Genomic DNA, 24,600 nt, shown 5'->3' with positions numbered 1-24,600 from the left:
CTGTCCTCCACTCGTTACCTGTATTAATGGCACCTGTTTGAACTTGTTATCAGTATAAAAGACACCTGTCCACAACCTCAAACAGTCACACTCCAAACTCCACTATGGCCAAGACCAAAGAGCTGTCAAAGGACACCAGAAACAAAATTGTAGACCTGCACCAGGCTGGGAAGACTGAATCTGCAATAGGTAAGCAGCTTGGTTTGAAGAAATCAACTGTGGGAGCAATTATTAGGAAATGGAAGACATACAAGACCACTGATAATCTCCCTTGATCTGGGGCTCCACGCAAGATCTCACCCCATGGGGTCAAAATGATCACAAGAACGGTGAGCAAAAATCCCAGAACCACACGGGGGGACCTAGTGAATGACCTGCAGAGAGCTGGGACCAAAGTAACAAAGCCTACCATCAGTAACACACTACGACGCCAGGGACTCAAATCCTGCAGTGCTAGACGTGTCCCACTGCTTAAGCCAGTACATGTCCAGGCCCGTCTGAAGTTTGCTAGAGTGCATTTGGATGATCCAGAAGAGGATTGGGAGAATGTCATATGGTCAGATGAAACCAAAATAGAACATTATGGTAAAAACTCAACTCGTCGTGTTTGGAGGACAAAGAATGCTGAGTTGCATCCAAAGAACACCATACCTACTGTGAAGCATGGGGGTGGAAACATCATGCTTTGGGGCTGTTTTTTCTGCAAAGGGACCAGGACGACTGATCCGTGTAAAGGAAAGAATGAATGGGGCCATGTATCGTGAGATTTTGAGTGAAAACCTCCTTCCATCAGCAAGGGCATTGAAGATGAAACGTGGCTGGGTCTTTCAGCATGACAATGATCTCAAACACACCGCCCGGGCAACGAAGGAGTGGCTTCTTAAGAAGCATTTCAAGGTCCTGGCGTGGCCTAGCCAGTCTCCAGATCTCAACCCCATAGAAAATCTTTGGAGGGAGTTGAAAGTCCGTGTTGCCCAGCGACAGCCCCAAAACATCACTGCTCTAGAGGAGATCTGCATGGAGGAATGGGCCAAAATACCAGCAACAGTGTGTGAAAACCTTGTGAAGACTTACAGAAAACATTTGACCTGTGTCATTGCCAACAAAGGGTATATAACAAAGTATTGAGAAACTTTTCTTATTGACCAAATACTTATTTTCCACCATAATTTGCAAATAAATTCATTAAAAATCCTACAATGTGATTTTCTGGATTTTTTTTTCTCATTTTGTCTGTCATAGTTGACGTGTACCTATGATGAAAATTACAGGCCTCTCTCATCTTTTTAAGTGGGAGAACATGCACAATTGGTGGCTGACTAAATACTTTTTTTCCCCACTGTAGCAATCTACCAAAACGTGTCCCCTCATGCATACTTCACCCTACAACTCCTCACTTGGAGGTGGGAGAGCAGGGTGAAGGGGGAACAATCTCTCGCTGTGATTTCTGTCCCATAAGCTATATTTGCGTTGGTGGACTGTTTATTGTTTAATAGTCAGCAGTAAGTCAACATTAGTTCACTGTGTACATTGAGTGCTCTGTTTAGGTTATGTAATTCAAATTTGTGCAGACATGTTTTATGAAGTGTTATATAAAAACAAACGCCTTTAGAGGAGGTGTGCGGACACTGCATAATAGAGTATTGCTTCTTCTTCCTCTATCAGCGTTGTCCTCGCCGAGGTCATCTTTTCTTAGTGATTGTCCCAGTGAATGAAGAGGGCGATTGCAGTGACGTGAACAGCACAGCTGATCTGGCGATAACGAGGCAGACAGGCAGTCCGCTATTTGTGCCGGGGATGTTTTTGTGATGTTACCAAGCCAAAGATGCACAAAGAAAGAGGTAAATGTATGTTAAATGTGCATACGGTGAGGATGTTTCACTTGCTGTTTTAGCTGGTCTGTCATTGCAGCTGACGATTCTGTGTTTCATCGTTTATCAGGCCTATCTGGTCTAATATTTTATTCCGACTTTTTTTTAGGTGTACATGTACATCATTTAGCAGACGCTCTTATCCAGAGCAATTAGGGTTAATTGGCTTGCTCCGGGGCACATCGACAGATTGTTCACCTACTGCTCGGAGATTTGAACAAGCGACCTTTCTGTTTCTGGCCCAACGCTCTTAACCGTTAGGCTGGCTACCTGCCGCGCTATGTATACGGGTAGGACAGGGTAGGTTATAGTAACTTCAGTTGATAGAAACGTCATGATTTTCTACACCGCGCTCGCGCTGGATGAAGCAAAGCATGCGACACAGGGCTTAATGATGATGCTAGATCCGTGCACTAATTACGCTGTGTAGGACCCTGCGGGGCCTCGCATCTTTTCAATGTGTCGACAACAATGTATTTGCATCATAATGACCCACGGTCAATGAAGTGAACAATTACCCCCTTCTGTCTCTTGTTTCATGTGTCGCCTAGCTGTAGAGTAGGTTAAAATAATCGTCGTAGTTCTGCTACTATCAATCATGAGACCCCTCGCATGAATTATGCTTCTATCTATAGCTACTTGCGACTGCAGCTGCTAGAGCGGAGGTTTGCTTACATTCCTGGCTGGCGACTTCATTCTGGCTAACAACAGTAGGAGATATGTAGCCAGCTGAACATAGCCGCGGGAAGTAATGATGCTGAAGGTGCTGCAGCACCCCCTGAAAAATTTGAATAAATAAATAAATATGAATAAATAGTCCTGTATTAGCTGACAGATGGCAGACAGATATATCAATTTGCAGGGCCAACACAGGCAAAAAGATGTACAGCATCCCCACCCCTGGCTATGCAGCTGATGTAGCCAATTTAATACTCTTTGGAAACTTTTCTGTGTCATAACTTTTGGATTTGAAATTGTAACCAATCACAGATGAACCTGTAGAGGAAGTAGAAGAGTGAGCAGTTTTCAAAGGTAGGGGTCTTAAACCTTTTCTTGCCCAGGAAACCCCCTCCCAGCCAAACTGGTGACCCAGGGACCCCCAATAATGTATTCAGGGCTGGCTCCAGGCGTAAGCGACATCAACAGTCGCTTAGGGCCCCCGGCCGCAATGGGGCCCCCAACCCACATTTTTAAATGTATATATATATATATATATATATATATATATATATTTTAGGAACTCAGTCGGGTCTCAACTTATTGTTGAGAGTAAAATGCTCTTCATGGTCAATCTGACGTCTGAAGTGGCCGTACAGCATTTACTGCGATGCAGCCTCTGCAGACTTCAGGGCTTTCATACTTCTTGCGCTTAGCGGAGCAGAGCAGAGCTATTGTGTAGGAAGTTGTCAAGGAAGGGAGTTTGTGTTTATACAGGAGGTACCACCCCCACCTACCGTCAACCAATCATGTCATTGCGGAGCTATATACGGAGCCCTCCACATTGTTACAACATTTGAGAGGCGCACGGTGATGCGGTACGGAGCTTGATTTGGCCTCTGCATGCCTCCGGAGGCTCTGCAATTGCATCACACCCTCCATACGAAGCCTCCGACCACATGTTGGATCAAGCATTAATTAGCTTTTAGAATAGTAGAGTACACAAGGTGCAAGTTCGAAATTTGGTTGTGCATCAGCAGTTTTTCTCTTCTTTTGTCAGTCCCTGACAGTCAGTTAATTAGCCATGTCAGATAACAATTTTTAGATTGGGAAGTTAGTCTAGCCAGTTATCTAAACTTGTAGTAATCATGGACGAATACCGACCTGGCATGCAGGGCACGTGCCCAGGGGCCCTGACCTCCAGGGGGCCCCCATTGATTTTGTTAGTCACTATCACTCAGATATTAACATGGCACAAGCCTTGGCAAAATGTGTAGAATTGCATGAAATGTGTTATAAAATTGCAGAATTTTCTCTCCGCCTCTTGGCAGAATGTGTAGAATTGCAGGAAAGGTGCTTTAAAAAGTAAATGTTTCTCTCCGCTTGGTGGGGGGGCCCCCCAACCAAATGTAGCTTAGCGCCCCCAAAAGGCTAGAGACAGCCCCACATGTCTTATCATCAGGTGAATGATAATGGCAAGGTGAAGTAATCAACATTTACAAATTAAAATATTTGGTAGATAGTTTTTGGTTATTTTGACCTCCCCACATTGTAAATGCAAGAGGAAGTGTTACTCTGACATAGCCTATTAGCTAGCATGGTGTAGGCACGATTTGGGCCTGGGTGGGCGCAGACTGAGCAAGAAAAACAAACAAAAAAATGAAACAAATTATGCTCTAATTGTTAGTGTTCCAAACGGGACATTATTTGTCTTTTTACCCAAGCACTGTACTTGACTTGGGCAGGAGCGCACCGGAACTGAGTACCGGCACCTCAAATTGTCTTCTGCTTGAGTTCCTGCATCTCCTATAGAATATTATCTCAAAGTATTGAGGAGTTCCTGCACCTAAATATAAACAGTACCGGCACCCAAAAATAGTACCGGCAGCTATTTGTGTCCAAGTCAAGCACTGGCCTAAACATGCATACACCATCAGATATAATTCATAGCAAGTAGTAGGGAGTGGGTGAGAAAACGAAAGGGATATACACTGAGTGTAAAAAACATTAAGAACACCTTCCGCACCTCTCTGATTCAGAGGGGTTGGGTTAAATGCGGAAGACACATTTCGGTTGAATGCATTCAGTTGTGGAACTGACTAGGTATCTCCTTTCCCTAATATTGAGTTGAACAGCCTCAGAACATCCTCAGAACAGCCTCAATTCATTGGGGCATGGACTCTACGAGGTGTCGAAAGCGTTACACAGGGATGCTGGCCCATGTTGACTCCAATGCTTCCCACAGTTGTGTCAAGTTGGCTGGATGTCCTTTGGGTGGTGAAATATTCTTGTTACACAGGAAACTGTTGAGCGTGAAAAACCCAGCAGCGGTGTAGTTCTTGACCCAAACCGTTGCACCTGGCACCTACTAACATACCCCATTCAAAGGCACTTCAATCTGTGTCTTGCCCATTCACCCTCTGAATGGCACACATACGCAATCCATGTCTCAATCGTCTCAAGGCTTAAAAATCCTTCTTTAACCTGTATCCTCCCCTTCATCTACACTGATTGAAGTAGATTTAACAAGTGACATCAATAAGGGATCATAGCTTTCACCTGGATTTTCCTGATCAGTCTATGTCATAGAAAGAGCAGGTGTTCTTAATGTTTTGTACACTCAGTGTATATTGACAATAATAATAATAATACATTTGATTTGGCAGATGCCTTTCAGGACACTCAAGAACAACTTACATAAAATCTACTGCTGTACATAAAATATATTTCATTAAGGCCTATGTAATGCATTTAAATTATTATTTATTATTTACCAGGAAAAAACAATAAAAACAAATTGTAAAAAAAACAACAACAATCAGCTTATCAATTTAATAATAATGGCCGGGTTCTGGCACGTGTCACTTCGCACTTATACCTTGTGCAGTAAACAGTAGCTATTGCTGTGTAGGCTAGGCTGCACTGTGTAGGCTACTCACCGTTAGCTAGCTACAACATTAGTGTAGGCCACTCACTAGCCAACTTGGCTAGCAAAAACAAGTAAAATGGGCAAACAAAGCTCACTGAATTTTTTTAAATCAAGGGACCGTGTATAGAAGAGGATGTTGGAATCATTTGCCAAGTTATTTGATGTCAGGGATTTCGCCATGAAGGGCCTCCAGTTCCCCTCTATATCAATCACTGATTGCAATGATCTAATCGAGGGCCTTTGTCGTGGAAATGTCAGTACTGAGAGAGACTTAGACAACTATTCAAGCAATTGTCTTTATTTAACGTTGATTAATTATTGCAATAATGAAGCCGTCGACCGCATACTCTGAAGTGTGTGTGCCGAGAGCTTGACCTTACAGAGGAATCCTGGTTCTTATATAGCTGACACTAAAACGCGTAGTCATGACTGGTTCCACCCCTCCCATCATAAGCCACCTTGGGTTCATCCTATAGTTATCTGCACCTGGTGTTGTTTTAGCCCCCAGCCTGGCTTAGTTTCCCAGATGCAAGAATGATTAGAAACAATGAAGGATTGTTCTACATTTTACATTTACGTCATTTAGCAGACGCTCTTATCCAGAGCGACTTACATACATTTTCATACTTTTTTCATACTAGTCCCCCATGGGAATCGAACCCACAACCCTGGCGTTGCATGCACCATGCTGAGCTACACAGGACTACTAAGCGATCTCAAGTACAACCCATTCTTGACCATACGCCCAGATTAGCTGCAGGGAGCTAGAGTGGAAACCATCCCTTTACCAAAACACAGCATTAGGAGTAGAACAGAAATGTCTTACACTTTGTTAAGTATATAATTGTTAACTATTCATATCAAACAAATCAGGTAAATACGTAATTTCTCTCTCACATTCCCCTCTCAAGAAACTCAGTTTCTTTTAGAAAATGTAAGGGTACAAGCATTACATAATTTTTGATAAACATACAATTAAACAAACAAAATACATATTTCTGGTGCCTGACATTTCATCCATGGTAAACAACCTTCCTTTGGGTTGCTGAGTTTTAGACCTTTCTTATCAAAACACAGTCAATCTGGAACAGAAATTAGAAACATAAAAAAATCATACACAAGCTTCATTACAGCAGATAGGACGGTCACCACGCTGGCACCATGCACAATGGTAGGGGTCAGCATGATGAAAATGTCCATCCTTACCATTCATTGATTTTTAACACCAAGAACATCTACCTTTCTTGGTACATTTCCTACAAACTGAGTGGACCATTAGTTCAATACCCTTAGCCCTAAGATCACGGTTGGAGTCCTCATCATCAGATATGTAATCAGGAATGGGAAATAGGTCTGGAATATCAGGCATTCTATCATTTATAGATACATCTTCATTATTCTCATCATCATCCTCAGATTCAGCATGATAATCAAGCAATGGCATAGTGAGGGCAGTATCCAGCACTTTACAACAAAGCTTTTTAACACCGACAATGAGAAATAGCACAGCAAAAAATATTACTACGTCATAAATGAGCCAATGTGTCACGGTACTGATGTGGATGCGGTGGTGAAGTCAGGCGCAGGACACAGCGGATAAGTCAAAATGACTTTACTGAAGTAATTGAACAACATACAAAATAAATGGCCTCGAAACACCGGAGGCGATACGCGAATTGCGTAAAAACACTCACAAACAAAAGTACCGAACCTCGAAACAAACGACAGGCGGACAATAACACACAACTACAAAACATAACACAGGGAAACTTATAGGTGACATAATCATGACAGAATACAAAACAGGTGCACTAAACTAGACATGACAAAACAAACATCGAAAACATCAAACGGTGGCAGCTAGTACTCCGGGGACGACGAACGCCGAAGCCTGCCCGAACAAGGAGGAGGAGCAGCCTCGGCGGTATTCGTGACACAATGGAAAACTGTTGCTCCCATAACACCAAATAATGACTGAACCCATCCAAACGGATCCCATCCTCGTTGCCAAAAATGTAGTGGAAATGTCAGTACTGAGAGAGACTTAGACAACTATTCAAGCAATTATCTTATTTAACGTTGATTAATTATTGCAATAATGAAGCCGTCGACCGCACACTCTGAAGTGTGTGTGCCGAGACCTTGACCTTACAGAGGAATCCTGGTTCTTATATAGCTGACACTAAAATGCTTAGTCTTGGCTGGTTCCACCCCTCCCATGCATGTCACACCTTAAAGACAGTTTCAGTACATTCAGAGACCATGATCAGCACTAAAACGCTGTTTTTATTCAACACTTTTAGAAATCATGAAACACACTACTCCACTTTCGACTTGCACTTTCTCCCTCCCTCCGCTGAGACATGACCATCAGTCCAGTGAAATAAAAAAACGAGTTATTTCAATTTATTCTCTGATGTGCCCTTTTAAGTAAAAGGCTACAACAACTGACCTATTACCAGTGTTATCATATGGCCTAGCTTGAGACTCGAGTTTTGAAATTGAAGGGACTCTACGTTATTTATAATAAGGGGTAGGCCTATATGGAGAAAATCGGACCTCTTATAAAAAAAATTAGAAAATAGGCAAATGCATGAAACATTTATTTATTTCCAGTCAATGTAATGAGCCTTCATTTTTAGTAATTCTATTGGGAATCTAACTTTGCCCTGTGCTTCTCCGCCCATGCACTATAGTTAGGCCTTATAGGCTATTGATCATTTAATTGATATCACACAATACATTGTAGGCTCACTTGATCTCCCGCGCCCAGCAGAGAATTGCACTCGGCTTGCATTTTGACTCATAAAGTGATCTCGACTAAGAAAAGGTTGGTCATCACTGTTCTAGTCTATATAGGCTATGGTTGCCAATTGTGATTATTACAGGACATTATGTTCTAGTCTCATGGTCTTTTAATTATAGGCCTATGGTTTATTATGTGTAGGTCTATGTGAGTCGCATGTTAAATGCAAGAGTCATGGATTTACGTAGGCCTACAATACAATTTGGACTATGTTAGATGGTTTGTTGTGTGCAATAGATTTTAGTAGGGCATAGGATAGGCTTTTAGATCATTTAATGATGATTTGAGTGCCCAAATTTTGGCCCACCTACATTTTTGCTGGCCCTGCCATCAACTGATTTCTGCCCACGCCACTGTTAGGTAGTAATGTAACGCCAAACACATTTTCGCTACGAGCAGCTGTTTAGCTGGTTAAACAAAGGTTAGCCATGTGTTGGCAAAAATGTATGTTTAAGTCAAGAAAGCTTACCAGCAGCCAGTGGCACTTGCTGCACTGAAAGCCTCTTCGCAGGGGCTTTTTCAAAGCCTATGTCAGATACCCTAGTGAGTGTAATTGGCTCCAGTTACTGTAATTTGCTCAATATTAGGAGTTGAGAAATAAAGTTGACATCATTAGAAAGAAGATATTATCCTCTTTTCTACTGTAGGTACAGTGAGGGAAAAAAGTATTTGAACCCCTGCTGATTTTGTACGTTTGCCCACTGACAAAGAAATGATCAGTCTATAATTTTAATGGTAGGTTTATTTGAACAGTGAGAGACAGAATACAACAAAAAATCCAGAAAAACGCATGTCAAAAATGTTATTAATTGATTTGCATTTTAATGAGGGAAATAAGTATTTGACTCCCTCTCAATCAGAAAGATTTCTGGCTCCCAGGTGTCTTTTATACAGGTAACGAGCTGAGATTAGGAGCACACTCTTAAAGGGAGTGCTCCTAATCTCAGTTTGTTACCTGTATTTACATTTACATTTACATTTTAGTCATTTAGCAGACACTCTTATCCAGAGCGACTTACAGTTAGTGAGTGCATACATTTTATTTAAAAAAAAATTCATACTGGCCCCCCCGTGGGAATCGAACCCACAACCCTGGCGTTGCAAACGCCATGCTCTACCAACTGAGCTACATCCCTGCCGGCCTTTCCCTCCCCTACCCTGGACGACACTGGGCCAATTCTGCACCGCCCCATGGGTCTCCCGGTCGCGGCCGGCTACGACAGAGCCTGGATTTGAACCAGGATCTCTAGTGGCACAGTGCCTTAGACCTGTCCACAGAAGCAATCAATCAATCAGATTCCAAACTCTCCACCATGGCCAAGACCAAAAAGCTATCCAAGGATGTCAGGGACAAGATTGTAGACCTACACAAGGCTGGAATGGGCTACAAGACCATCGCCAAGCAGCTTGGTGAGAAGGTGACAACAGTTGGTGCGATTATTCGCAAATGGAAGAAACACAAAATAATCTCCCTTGGCCTGGGGCTCCATGCAAGATCTCACCTCGTGGAGTTGCAATGATCATGAGAACGGGGAGGAATCAGCCCAGAACTACACGGGAGGATCTTGTCAATGATCTCAAGGCAGCTGAGACCATAGTCACCAAGAAAACAATTGGTAACACACTACGCCGTGAAGGACTGAAATCCTGCAGCGCCCGCAAGGTCCCCCTGCTCAAGAAAGCACATATACATGCCCGTCTGAAGTTTGCCAATGAACATCTCAATGATTCAGAGGAGAACTGGGTGAAAGTGTTGTGGTCAGATGAGACCAAAATAGAGCTCTTTGGCATCAACTCAACTCGCCGTGTTTGGAGGAGGAGGAATGCTGCCTATGACCCTAAGAACACCATCCCCACCGTCAAACATGGAGGTGGAAACATTATGCTTTGGGGGTGTTTTTCTGCTAAGGGGACAGGACAACCACCGCATCAAAGGGACGATGGACGGGGCCATGTACCCTCAAATCTTGTGTGAGAACCTCCTTCCCTCAGCCAGGGCATTGAAAATGGGTCGTGGATGGGTATTCCAGCATGACAATGACCCAAAACACACGGCCAAGGCAACAAAGGAGTGGCTCAAGAAGAGGCACATTAAGGTCCTGGAGTGGCCTAGCCAGTCTCCAGACCTCGAAATCTTAATGACTTGGAGAAGATCTGCGAAGAGGAGTGGGACAAAATCCCTCCTGAGATGTGTGCAAACCTGGTGGCCAACTACAAGAAACGTCTGACCTCTGTGATTGCCAACAAGGGTTTTACCACCAAGTACTAAGTCATGTTTTGCAGAGGGGTCAAAGACTTATTTTCCTCATTAAAATGCTAATCAATTTATAACATTTTTGACATGCGTTTTTCTGGATTTTTTTGTTATTATTTTGTCTCTCACTGTTCAAATAAACCTACCATTAAAATTATAGACTGATCATGTCTTTGTCAGTGGGCAAACGTACAAAATCAGCAGGGGATCAAATACTTTTTTTCCCTCACTGTATGTAATTAAACATTTGTTTATTCGTTATATTTACACTGCATTCGGAAAGTATTCACACCTTTAACTTTTTCCACATTTTGTTGTGTTACAGCCTGAATTTAAAATTGATTCAATTGAGATGTTCTGTCACTGGCCTACACACAATACCCCATAATGTCAAAGTGGAATTATGTTTTTCGAAATGTTTACAAATTAATAAAAAATGTTGCCTATAAGGCCTAACTCAGTTGCCGGAGAGGAAGAAACGGCTCAGGGATTTCACAATGAGGCATATGGTGACTTTAAAACAGTAACAGAGTTTAATGGCTGTGATAGGAGAAAACTGGGGATGATGGCTCAACAAAATTGTAGTTACTCCACAATACTAACCTAATTGACAGAGTGAAAAGAAGGAAGCCTGTACAGAATACAAATATTCCAAAACATGCATCCTGTTTGCAATAAGGCACTAAAGTAAAACTGCAAATAATGTGGCAAAGAAATTCTGTTTGGGGCAAATCCAACAATACACATCACTGAGTACCTCTCTATATATTTTCAAGCATGGTGGTGGCTGCAACATGTTATGGGTATGCTTGTCATCGGCAAGGACTAGGGAGTTTTTTATGATGAACAGAAACGGAATAGAGCTAAGCACAGGCAAAATCGTAGAGGAAAACCTGGTTCAGTCTGCTTTCCTCCAGACACTGGGAGACAAATTCACCTTTCAGCAGGACAATAACCTAAAACACAAGGCCAAATATACACTGAGTTGCTTACCAAGATGACATTGAATGTTCCTGAGTGGCCTAGTTACTGTTTTGACTTAAATAGACTTGAAAATGGCTGTGTAGCAATGATCAACAACCAACTTGACAGAGCTTGAAGAATTTCTAAAATAATAATGTGCAAATATTGTACAATCCAGGTGTGCAAAGCTCTTAGAGACTTACCCAGAAAGACTCACAGCTGTAATCACTGCCAAAGTTGATTCTATCATGTATTGACTCAGGGGGTTGAATACTTATCTAATCAAGCTATATTAGTATATTACTTTTCATATTTATTTTTTTACAAACGTTACAATTTGTCTTCCACTTTGAAATTACAGAGTATTTTGTGTAGATAGTTGACATTTTTATTTTATTAAATCAATTTTCTAAAAAGTAAAGGGGTGTGAATATTTTCTGAAGGCACTGTATTTCAAGGGAACAACAATCTCCTCCGAGAAGATTGGACGACTACTGATTTCAGCACCCAAAGAATAGCTTGCAATTACACACAACATTGTTCTGTATAATTGCGGGCTATTCTTTGGGTGCTGAAAACAGTAGTTTTTCATAAAAACTACATTTTATGTAACGTCAGAGCTCCAGTCCACCCACACTAGTCGCCGCTCAACTCCATTGTAAATCGTGGAGTGGAGTTTAATCGGCTAGTTTTTGCTTAACCAAGTCAAGATGTGTTTTCCTTACAGAAACGAGGATGAAACCAACATGATTAGCACCGATGGCCTCTCTAAATGCGAGGCGACCTGGCGTGAGACTGGGAAAAGGCCACAGGCGGAGATGCTGCACCTTCTGTCCGCTGTCATTGTCTGGCTTGTGACGGGGACGACCATCTCCAGTCTTAACAAATGGATTTTTGCAGTGTACAACTTCAGGTACCCCTTACTGCTGTCGGCCCTGCACATGTTGACAGCGATAGTGGTGGACTATGGGCTTATTAAACTGCGAATGCTCCAGCACAAAGGTGGGGTTGACAAGCAGAAGGACCTTACCACCAGCGCCAAATGCAAGGTGTTTCTATTGAGCTTGACATTTTGTGCCAGCATCGCGTTTGGCAACGTGGGTCTGAACTATGTCCAGCTGTCATTTGCCCAAATGATCTACACCACCACGCCAATCTTCACCCTGGCCATCTCCACCCTGATCCTGGGCAAGCAACACCACATCCTCAAATACACAGCCATGATGCCCATCTGTCTGGGAGCCTCGTTCAGCATTATGGGTGAGGTCCAGTACGACCAGACAGGCTGCTTCTTCGTATTCGCCGCGACAATGTTGAGAGGTGTCAAAACAATCCAGCAAAGTGAGTAAAGTCACAGCTGCTACCTTCAAATTGCCTTTATGGTAGTTGTTATGTTGTATCTCTGATGGTGGTTGACATATTTGTCATCACTTTGAATGTTGAACTGTATAATAAACTGCTGTTGTAGCCCTAGGGGTCGTTCCTAAGGATTTCAATCACTTTCTGACTCCACCCCTTTTTATTTGAACATAATCTTTCATACATGTTTGCCGATGGTGGAAGTGGTCAGAAAGTGACATTTTGGGCCTGAATGCCAAAACATTTAGGAGAGAGAGGTGTTCAAAGATTACCCATTTTGCATACCCCACCCTACCATGAGACTTCCATGTCTTCACTGAAAAAGATAAACGGTTGAATTTGATATAATTTCAAAGTTTACAAACAGGGTTGTCAAACTATTTTATGATTTCTAGAAGAAGAAAAATATATATATGTCATTTTTACGTTTTAACTCAGATGTTTCTCATTTTCACAAATGTTGTAGCTTAGATCCTATTTTACATCATCTGAAGTATTTGTGTTGTGCCCGTCATCGGTTGAAACACAGCATACTCTTGAATGTAATTTTAATCATATAAATATTATTCATAAAATGGACCTATCCCTTCAGACCCCTGCAATCAGAAGACACGAAGAGAGAGGTTTTACTCCACCCAAAATCTGTCCAGGAAAATAAGCCCACGAAGTGAGGAATTTTTGTATGGAGGTCAATGAAGGAGTGTCGAATTTGGTCAAAGGAAAATTGAATTGATAATTTGCTACATGAGGCTTATTTGATCGAATATAAGTTTCGTAATGGTTAGGTTGTTAGTTACGAATGCACTGATATAGGTGGATGCACGTGGCATTTCGGCAACTTGGAGTTGTGCCTGTTGTCATAGAGATAGATAGAGGACTCATCATGGATATAACCAGTTTTAGCATGGACATTGCCATTGAGGGCTTCCACCATTTTAAAGTAGTCAACTGGGTGGGGATTACTATGAGTTGGGAGCAATCAGCCAATGAAGAAGAAAATGTACTTCTTTAAAATGGAGATAGCTAGCCTCAATGGCACCACCCATGCTATCACAGATGCTATAATGGCACACATACAAAGATGAGTCATCTATCTCTATGGCCTGGTGTTCACACATGTATCTGCCCTCTCATTGGCTAGAATGGTCCCACCTGATCTTGCCTCCTCTCACCTGCTTTCCATCTTTGAGGACATGTATTTCCATTGCTAGAGCGGTCACTCGAATATCTTGTAAATACTGTATAATAGACAGTCTTTGCTGCAATTTAGCTGGTACGCCATTGACATTTAAATTGAATTGAAACTTTAACTTTTAATTACTACCAGTAAGATGGCTGCCGGTCCACCCACCGTCGAATGTCTATTCTATTATCTATATTTCTATGATTTCAATAGGTTTCCTATGGAAGATTGATAGTTTAATTTATAACAATGGATATTCTCACACAAGTCAACATTATTGATGTGTAGACCTCCAACCATATTTGTGGTACCATTTGAAAGTTGAAATGTCATTTTAGTACATTTATCAGCCAAAACATGACACTCACCCAGTATTCAAGAGTATGCTGTGTCTCAACCAATGGCAGGCACAACACAAACACCTCAGATGATGTAAAATATGGTCTAAGCTAAAGCGTATATGAACAAAAAAGTTAGTGTAAAAAGGGTCAATGCAGATAGTCTGGGTAACTATTTAACTAACTATTTAGCAGTCTTATGGCTTGGGGGTAGAAGCTGTTCAGATTCCGGTTGGTTCCAGACTTGGTGCATCAGTACCGCTTGCCATGCAGTAGTAGAGAGAACAGTCTATGACTTGGGTGGCTGGAGTCTATGACCATTCTTATGGCCTTCCTCTGACACCGCCTTGTATCGAGGTCCTGGATGGCAGGGAGCTCGGCCCCAGTGATGTACTGGGCTGTACGCACTACCCTCTGTAGCGCCTTGCGGTCGGATGCCAAGCAGTTGCCATACCAAGCGATGATGCAGCTAGTCAAGATGCTCTCAATGGTGCAGCTGTATAACTTTTTGAGGATCTGAGGGCCCATGCCAAATCTTTTCAGCCTCCTGAAGGGGAAGAGGCATTGTCATACCGTCTTCATGACTTTGTTGGTGTGGACCATGATAGTTCCTTAGTGATGTGGACACAGATGAAGTTGGAGCTCTTGACCTGCTCCACTACAGCCCCGATGATGTGAATGGTGGCGTGCTCAGCTCTCTCACATAGCATTCTCACATAGGTAAATCTCACATTCTCACTCTTGTCCAGGTGGGAAAGGGCAGTGCGGAGTGTAGTAGAGATTGTGTCATCTGTGGATCTGTTTGGGCGGGTATGCGAATTGGAGTGGGTCCAGGGTGTCTGGGATGATGGTGTTGATGTGATCCATGACCAACCTTTCATGGCTACAGATGTGAGTGCTACGGGGCAATAGTCATTTAGACAGGTTGCCTTTCTTGGGTACAGGGACTATGGTGGTCTACTTGAAACATGTAGGTATTACAGACTGGGTCAGGGAGAGGTTGAAAATGTCAGTGAAGACACTTTCCAGCTGGTCAGCACATGCTCTGAGTATGCGTCCTGGTAATCCGTCTGTCCCTGCAGCCTTTTGAATGTTAACCTGTTTAAAGGTCTTACTCACATCGGCTACGGAGAGCATGATCACACAGTCGTCCGAAACAGCTGGTGCTCTCATGCATGGTTCAGTGTTGCTTACCTCGGTAGGCATGTGTCACTGGGCAGCTCGCAGCTGGGTTTGCCTTTGTAATCCGTTATATTTTGCAAGCCCTGCCACATCCGACGAGCGTCAGAGCCGGTGTAGTAGAATCTGATCTTAGTCCTGTATTGACGCTTTGCCTTTTTGATGGTTCGCCGGAGGGCGTTTTGAGATTCCTTATAATTGTCCAGATTAGTGTCCCGCTCCTTGAAAGCGGCTGCTCTAGCCTTTAGCTCAGTACAGCTGTTGCTTGTAATCCATGGCTTCTGGTTTGGATATGTACGTACGGTGACTGTGGCGACAGCGTTGTTGATGCACTTATTAATGAAGCCGGTGACTGATGTGGTAAACTCCTCAATGCCATCGGATGAATCCGGTACATATTCCAGTCTGCGCTAGCGAAACAGTCCTGTAGCTTAGCATCCGCTTCATCAGACCACTTCTGTATTGAGTGCGTCACTGCGACTTCCTGTTTTTGCTTGTAAGCAGGAATCAGGAGGATAGAGTTATGGTCAGATTTGCCAAATGGAGGGCGAGGGAGAGCTTTGTATGCATTTCTGTGTGTGGAGTAAAGGTGATCAATAGTTTTTTCGCCTCTAGTTGCACACATGACATGCTGGTAGAAATTAGGTAAAACAGATTTCAGTTTTCCTGCATTCAAATTACCGGCCATTAGGAGCGCCGCATCTGGATGAGCATTTTATCATTTGTTTATTGTCTTAGTGCCAGCATCGGTTTGTGATGGTAAATAGACAGCTACGAAAAATATAGATTAAAACTCTCGAGACTTCCTTAATTCCCTTCCTGTATTTGAGCAGTATGAACTTGTTCATATATTTGCTTTACTTGTTTTGTTAGTGGACTGTACAGTGCTGTACTGATAATGAGTCTCATGATGTGAAATCCACTCTGAGTAAACAAACCTATGACATTTCCATGTTCTGAACATGGCAGATTTGACATTACGTTAAAATAATGACTCATGGTCTGGATTTTCTCCTCACTCAGAACCACCATCCTGAAATACCAATGTAGTTGGATGGTGTCGTGTCGTGTTTCAGCAGCTATTTTCAACCTACCATCGTAAAGGACCCACTTGTTTACTTTATATGACACATATCAGTGGTGTACGTGTCTTGTTATTTTGCTACAGGCGGCTCACTCCCTAGGTATCCATGCAATTATCTGACATGTTGTTTCGCAAATAGAACACATCTTAATGATATGAATGTGGAACTACAGTGCTGTTCTGTATGATTATGTTTAAATTATGTTTTATTTCTCTCTATCCTCTCTTATCTATTTAATCTCGCCACCCAGAACCAAATCTTGTGTTTGCGCTATAATGTTTAGTCTGTCATGAGACTACTTTGTATTTAAGCACTGCGTGTTTAGCCTACTTTTGTGTGTGTATTCTGCTTCTCTCTATGTAGCTTATATTTCAATGGTTTTCTTTGTGTGTCTCTCAGGTATGTTGCTCCAGGAGGAGAAGATCAACTCTGTGTTCCTGCTGTACCTGATGTCTATCCCCAGTTTCTGCATCCTGGCCGTAGCTGCTCTGGCCCTGGAAAACTGGGCCGTGCTGGAGTCTCCAATGCACTACGACCACAACCTGTGGCTCTTCATCCTGCTCAGCTGCCTTGGCTCTGTCATGTACAACCTGGCCAGCTGCTGCGTCATCACCCTCACCTCTGCCGTCACCCTGCACATCCTAGGCAACCTGAGCGTGGTGGGCAACCTGCTGCTCTCCCAGCTGCTGTTTGGCAACGAGATGTCAGCGCTCAGCTGCGCTGGTGTGGCGCTCACGCTCTCTGGCATGCTCATCTACCAGAACTCTGAGTTCATCTCTGACTACCTGGATGCACGGCGAGCCAAAGCCAGGGAGCTCAGCCGAGGGAGGGAGGAGGATATTGCTGGCCCATTCCAACCGGCCCCCCAAGACCAGCAGGAGAGGGTAGACGCCGACGGCAAGCGAGAGGACAAGATGGACTGAGAGAGAGAGAGAGAGAGAGAGAGAGAGAGAGAGAGAGAGAGAGAGAGAGAGAGAGAGAGAGAGAGAGAGAATAGGACTTTCTGTCCTTAGGGTTAGTTAAGTCAGGTGGTTCTGTGGAGAGGTTCAGGCAATGGGCTGTGACCTCATGAGGTCATAGTTGATGATGACGACATGAGTGACAGAACTTGTTTGGTTGGGTCGTTTTTACCTCTTCACTGTGCCAATGTATTTATTTCAGCCATGATCTCATGGAACAGAAGTCAGTCTAGGCCAGCTGACAAAAAAAACAGATGCCTTTAGGAAAGTGACAGTTGAGTTTGTACTGTTCTAATACCCATACATGCACACATACTGGTATGCATGCATGTGCACACAAACTATGTGATATATCTCATGAGATATCGCACATTGTCACTCACACTACTCCACTGTGAAAATGTTATCTTTGAGTGAGTGCTCAATGGGATGGTTGGGTGGGAAGGACTAGGAACACTCCTCATATGGATAGGCACAAATACATTTTAAAAACATATGGGACTATTACCTCACCTTCCCCAGGTCTCGTATCAGTGGGAAAGAGGTTTTGTGGCAGCTTTTTATTTGGGGGAACTTAAAATGGGGGTTCTGCATTTGTTATAGTGCTATACCTTTTGTCTAGATGAAGTTTACAATGGCAGAAACATGCAAGCTAACAGGTTCGGTATATAATTTCTCCTGTCTGTTTGTAAGCATGGCGGCCATTAAGCCACAATGTTAATGTACTTTATAGTGAGGCATAGATCTGAGGGGAGCCACTTTGTCCCACTCAACGACCCCTTATTGAATTTCCCTTAATTTCCTCTTAATAAAAGGAACCTGTTATAATCAGTTTAATAACCTCCAACCTGTACAGCAGTTCTCACTGCAGCATACCTCTATTATTAGGCCTATCCACTCTCTAAGGAGTCTCACTCATCTTTAGCACACTCCATAAAAAGTATTTCATCATCCTCTCCTTACCGCCACTCGAACAGAAATGTCTTCCCTGCCAGCTCTCATGTCTCCACTCAGAGGGTGCCACTGTTTTTAACTTTTACGTTTAGTCTTCTTTATAACTGACCTCTTTGAAAGCTCTTACATTATGTTGTGTCCACAGCACTGACATATGTCAGAAGTCACTCAGTAATTGGAGGTCTAGTCAACTGGTCTGCCACTTGGCAAACTAATGTATGTTCTGTGACTGGAGGTCTAGCGTAACTCTCAGACTCAGGTGTGAGACTGAATCTGATGTATTTACACCAGGGGAGAATGAGGGCCCCCTTTCATTGAAGCCACAACTTTCAAGTCTGACCACGGTACTGCAGGCATTGTTTGCAGAAAACAGGATCCTCTATTATAGTGAATGAGAAAATGGCAATCTTCGTGGTTAATCTTTGTGTAAATAAATACATATTTTGAAGATGGTACCAATAATTGCTTCTATTACACCAAATGTATGTTCTTGAACTGATTATTTAAAAATCGCAAACAAAATAAGTTATACGGATAATTTAGTTGCTAATGGTAGCCTGCAGTACCCCCGTCGGCCTTCAAAGTTACTCAATGAGAGGGGGCAGCACTGAGCTAGCCTGCAACGTCACTTCCTGGAGTAGCTCAAACTGTGCATCGTATGTATCCATGAGATGCCATCTTAACCAACTTCATTTGGCTTCAAATGCGCTATTGAGTCTTCACATAGGAATAAATGGTGTCATGTGATCAATGGCTTTGCCCATTCATATACAGTCATTAAATTACACCCATCTTAAGGCCAGTGCTACCGAAAGGAGCTTATGAAGGTGTTGAATGAAGATGTTTCTAATCTTCCTTCCCCAGTCAAAGAACCTTCAGGTGTGGGACTTAGCCCCTCAGTTCAGCCTCTGATAGACTAATTGGAAATGGTTATATATTTTTTTATTATAAACTTGGTGGTTCGAGCCCTGAATGCTGATTGGCTGACAGCCATGGTATATCAGACCGTCTACCACGGGTTTGACAAAACATTTATTTTAACTGCTCTAATTACGTTGTAACCAGTTTATAATAGCAATAAGGCACCTCGGGGGTTTGTGGTATATGGCCAATATACCACTGCTAAGGCCTGTATCCAGGCACTCCGCGTTGCGTTGTACATAAGAACAGCCCTTAGCCGTGGTATATTGGCCATTTACCCCCCCCCCCTCCGGGCCTTATTGCTTGATTACACCCACCTGCTGTTTTTCCCCCAATATGTTGCCATATGCACAGCAGTAGACACATAATGGTTTGTTTCCAGCCTCAATCTGATAAATTAGTAATTTGAATGAAGATAATATGAATGCCAGTCCCCAGATTTTTTATAATATAATAATAATATGCCATTTAGCAGACGCTTTTATCCAAAGCGACTTACAGTCATGCGTGCATAATATTTTTTTTTTTTTGTGTATGGGTGGTCCCGGGGATCGAACCCACTACCTTGGCGTTACAAGCGCTGTGCTCTTACCAGCTGAGCTACAGAGAACAGAGTTCTATTGAGAGGATCTTGTTATTGATGTTAGTTAAATACCTTAGTCTTCAACATGGCTTGTTAAAGACAAATTGTTTAATGACTTAAGTAAGTTAGCAGTTGAAGCGAGATCAAATAGTTGAAAGCATCTTCCCACAACCACGGTTTGTCTACTGGTCAACTGCTATAATCTGTTTGTTAAATAGCTTACTGATCTAAAGGCCAATTTGGTTTAGCAACTTTGAATTGATGATAAGGGACTTTTTAATCACACAGCCCTTAGAATACCTATATAAAGACTGTACCAGCTTCACAGATCTGGGTTTGATTTGTCAGACTGAGTCAGTTTGACAACTCTGGGTTTGACTAGTCAGGCTGCTTGTTCACACAGAGGTTGTCTTTGACTGGCTATGAGGGCAGAGCAACGCACATACAGTGGGGAAAAAAAGTATTTAGTCAGCCACCAATTGTGCAAGTTCTCCTACTTAAAAAGATGAGAGAGGCCTGTAATTTTCATCATAGGTACACGTCAACTATGACAGACAAATTGAGAAAACAAATTCCAGAAAATCACATTGTAGGATTTTTAATGAATTTATTTGCAAATTATGGTGGAAAATAAGTATTTGGTCACCTACAAACAAGCAAGATTTCTGGCTCTCACAGACCTGTAACTTCTTCTTTAAGAGGCTCTTCTGTCCTCCACTTGTTACCTGTATTAATGGCACCTGTTTGAACTTGTTATCAGTATAAAAGACACCTGTCCACAACCTCAAACAGTCACACTCCAAACTCCACTATGGCCAAGACCAAAGAGCTGTCAAAGGACACCAGAAACAAAATTGTAGACCTGCACCAGGCTGGGAATACTGCATCTGCAATAGGTAAGCAGCTTGGTTTGAAGAAATCAACTGTGGGAGCAAATATTAGGAAATGGAAGACACTGATAATCTCCCTCGATCTGGGGCTCCACGCAAGATCTCACCCCGTGGGGTCAAAATGATCACAAGAACGGTGAGCAAAAATCCCAGAACCACACGGGGGGACCTAGTGAATGACCTGCAGAGAGCTGGGACCAAAGTAACAAAGCCTACCATCAGTAACACACTACGCCGCCAGGGACTCAAATCATGCAGTGCCAGACGTGTCCCCCTGCTTAAGCCAGTACATGTCCAGGCCCGTCTGAAGTTTGCTAGAGTGTATTTGGATGATCCAGAAGAGGATTGGGAGAATGTCATATGAAACCAAAATAGAACTTTTTGGTAAAAACTCAACTCGTCGTGTTTGGAGGACAAAGAATGCTGAGTTGCATCCAAAGAACACCATACCTACTGTGAAGCATGGGGGTGGAAACATCATGCTTTGGGGCTGTTTTTCTGCAAAGGGACCAGGACGACTGATTCGGTGTAAAGGAAAGAATGAATGGGGCCATGTATCGTGAGATTTTGAGTGAAAACCTCCTTCCATCAGCAAGGGCATTGAAGATGAAACGTGGCTGGGTCTTTCAGCATGACAATGATCCCAAACACACCGCCCGGGCAACGAAGGAGTGGCTTCGTAAGAAGCATTTCAAGGTCCTGGAGTGGCCTAGCCAGTCTCCAGATCTCAACCCCATAGAAAATCTTTGGAGGGAGTTGAAAGTCCGTGTTGCCCAGCGACAGCCCCAAAACATCACTGCTCTAGAGGAGATCTGCATGGAGGAATGGGCCAAAATACCAGCAACAGTGTATGAAAACCTTGTGAAGACATACAGAAAACATTTGACCTGTGTCATTGCCAACAAAGGGTATATAACAAAGTATTGAGAAACTTTTGTTATTGACCAAATACTTATTTTCCACCATAATTTGCAAATAAATTCATAAAAAATCCTACAATGTGATTTTCTGGATTTTTTTTACTCATTTTGTCTGTCATAGCTGACGTGTATCTATGATGAAATTTACAGGCCTCTCTCATCTTTTTAAGTGGGAGAACTTGCACAATTGGTGGCTGACTAAATACTTTTTTGCCCCACTGTATTGCACTGACGAGTTATGGAGATGCTGCCTTTACAGCATATGGCTCTTGTGAATATACTGTTGATGTTGTCTGCAAAAGTTTGATGTAAATAATTATTTTATTATATTGATGTATTTTACAATCATGGAAGGCTGGCTCATATATACTGGTTCAAAAACATATTTGTCTCCTGTCTTATTTTAGCTTAGCAAAATGGACAATGGCATGTCTAGACACATTAAGCAAACACATAAAGTACAGTTGAACAAACAGCCCAAACACATTGTAGTAAAATAGATCGCCAGACTACCGGTATATAATACTGTATGAATTTTATTCAGTTTACCACATACAGTGCCTTCGGAAAGCATTCAGACCCCTTGACTTTTTCCACATTTTATTAGGTTACAGCCTTATTCTAAAATTGATTCAATTTTCCTCATCAATCTACACACAATAACCCATAATGACAAAGCAAAAACAGGTTTTTGCTTTGTCATTATGGCAAAAAATACAAGATAATGGAAATATCACATTTACATAAGTATTCAGACCCTTTACTCAGTACTTTGTTGATGCGCCTTTGGCAGCGATTACAGTCTCGAGTCTTCTTGTGTATGACGCTACAAGCTTGGCACACCTGTATTTGGTTGAGTTGGCTGTGTGCTTAGGGTCGTTGTCAAATAAAATAAAATATAATTGTATTTGCCGCATGCACCGAATACAACAGGTGTAGACATTACAGTGAAATGCTTACTTACAAGCCCATAACCAACAATGCAGTTTAAGAATTTAAATAAAAAAAGCAAATAATTAAAGAGCAGCAGTAAAATAAAATAACAGTAGGGAGGTTATATACAGGGGGTACCGGAGTCAATGTGCGGGGGCACCGGTTAGTCGAGGTAATATGTACATGTGGGTAGAGTTAAAGTGACTATGCATAAATAATAAACAGAGTAGCAGCAGCGTAAAAGAGGGGGTTGGGGTGGGGTGGGGGGGGGGGGCAATGCAAATAGTCCGGGTAGCCATGATTAGCTGTTCAGGAGTCTTATGGCTTGGGGGTAGAAGCTGTTAAGAAGCCTTTTGGACGTAGACTTGGCGCTCCGGTACCACTTGCTGTGCAGTAGCAGAGAGAAGACTATGACTAGGGTGGCTGGAGTCTTTGATAATTTTTAGGGCCTTCCTCTGACACCGCCTGGTATAGAGGTCCTGGATGGCAGGATTCTTGGCCCCAGTGATGTACTGGGCCGTACGCACTACCCTCTGTAATGCCTTGCGGTCGGAGGCTGAGCAGTTGCCATACCAGGTGGTGATGCAACCAGTCAGGATGCTCTCGATGGTGCAGCAGTATAACTTTTTGGTGCATAATCTTTTCAGTCTCCTGAGGGGGAATAGGCTTTGTCGTGCCCTCTTCACGACTGTCTTGGTGTGTTTGGACCATGATAGTTTGTTGGTGATGTGGACACCAAGGAACTTGAAGCTCTCAACCTGTTCCACTACAGCCCCGTCGATGAGAATAGGGGCTTGCTCAGTCCTCTTTTTTTTTTCCTGTAGTCCACAATCATCTCCTTTGTCTTGAGCACGATGAGGGAGAGGTTGTTATCCTGGCACCACACAGCCAGGTCTCTGACCTCCTCCCTATAGGCTGTCTCATCATTGTTGGTGATCAGGCCTACCACTGTTGTGTCGTCGGCAAACTTAATGATGTCCTGTTGGAAGGTGAACCTTCGCCCCAGTCTGAGCTCCTGAGCACTCTGGAGCAGGTTTTCATCAAGGATCTTTCTGTACTTTCTCCGACGCTTGGCATTCAGGCTAAATAGTTCTTGGTTTCATCAGACCAGAGAATCTTATTTCCCATGGTCTGAGAGTGTTTTGGTGCCTTTTGGCAAACTCCAAGCGGGCTGTAATTTGCCTTTTACTGAGGACTGGCTTCCATCTGGCCACTCTACCATAAATGCCTGATTGGTGGAGTGCTGCAGAGATGGTTGTCCTTCTGGAAGGTTCTCCCATCTCCACAGAGGAACTATGGAGCTCTGTCAGAGTGACCATCGGGTTCTTGGTCACCTCCCTGACCAAGGCCCTTCTCCCCCGATTGCTCAGTTTGGCCGGGCGGCCAGCTCTAGGAAGAGTCTTGGTGGTTCCAAACTTCTTCCATTTAAGAATGATGGAGGCCTTCAATGCTGCATAAATGTCTTGGTACCCTTCCCCAGGTCTGTGCCTCGACACAATCCTGTCTCAGAGCTCTACGGACAATTCCTTCGACCTCATGGCTTGGTTTTTGCTCTGACATGCACAGTCAACTGTGGGACCTTATATAGACAGGTGTGTGCCTTTCCAAATCATGTCCAATCAATTGAATTTACCACAGGTTCTCCAATCAAGTTGTAGAAACATTTCAAGGATGATCAATGGAAACAGGATGCACCTGAGCGCAATTTCGAGTCTCATACTTATGTAAATAAGGTATTTCTGTTTTTTATTTTTTATACATTTATACAGTCTACAAACCTGTTTGCTTTGTCATTATGGGGTATTGTGTGTAGATT

General features: G+C 42.9%; 1 protein-coding gene across 1 annotated transcript; it reads left to right on the top strand.

The window, feature by feature from the left end:
* Positions 1-1,418: 1,418 nt before the first annotated feature.
* LOC121582396 (solute carrier family 35 member E4-like) lies at positions 1,419-19,284 on the top strand. The gene is made up of 4 exons (XM_041898149.2): positions 1,419-1,502; positions 1,666-1,841; positions 12,208-12,821; positions 17,024-19,284. Exons 3-4 carry the CDS (start codon positions 12,227-12,229, stop codon positions 17,545-17,547), a joined length of 1,119 nt encoding a protein of 372 aa, XP_041754083.1. The 5' UTR covers positions 1,419-1,502; positions 1,666-1,841; positions 12,208-12,226; the 3' UTR covers positions 17,548-19,284.
* Positions 19,285-24,600: the final 5,316 nt, after the last annotated feature.

Source organism: Coregonus clupeaformis, chromosome 15, assembly GCF_020615455.1.
Source record: "Coregonus clupeaformis isolate EN_2021a chromosome 15, ASM2061545v1, whole genome shotgun sequence".
In the NCBI taxonomy this organism is placed as follows: Eukaryota; Metazoa; Chordata; class Actinopteri; order Salmoniformes; family Salmonidae; genus Coregonus; species Coregonus clupeaformis.
Note: the sequence above shows the minus strand (reverse complement) of the source record. Positions and strands in the feature narration are given on the sequence as shown.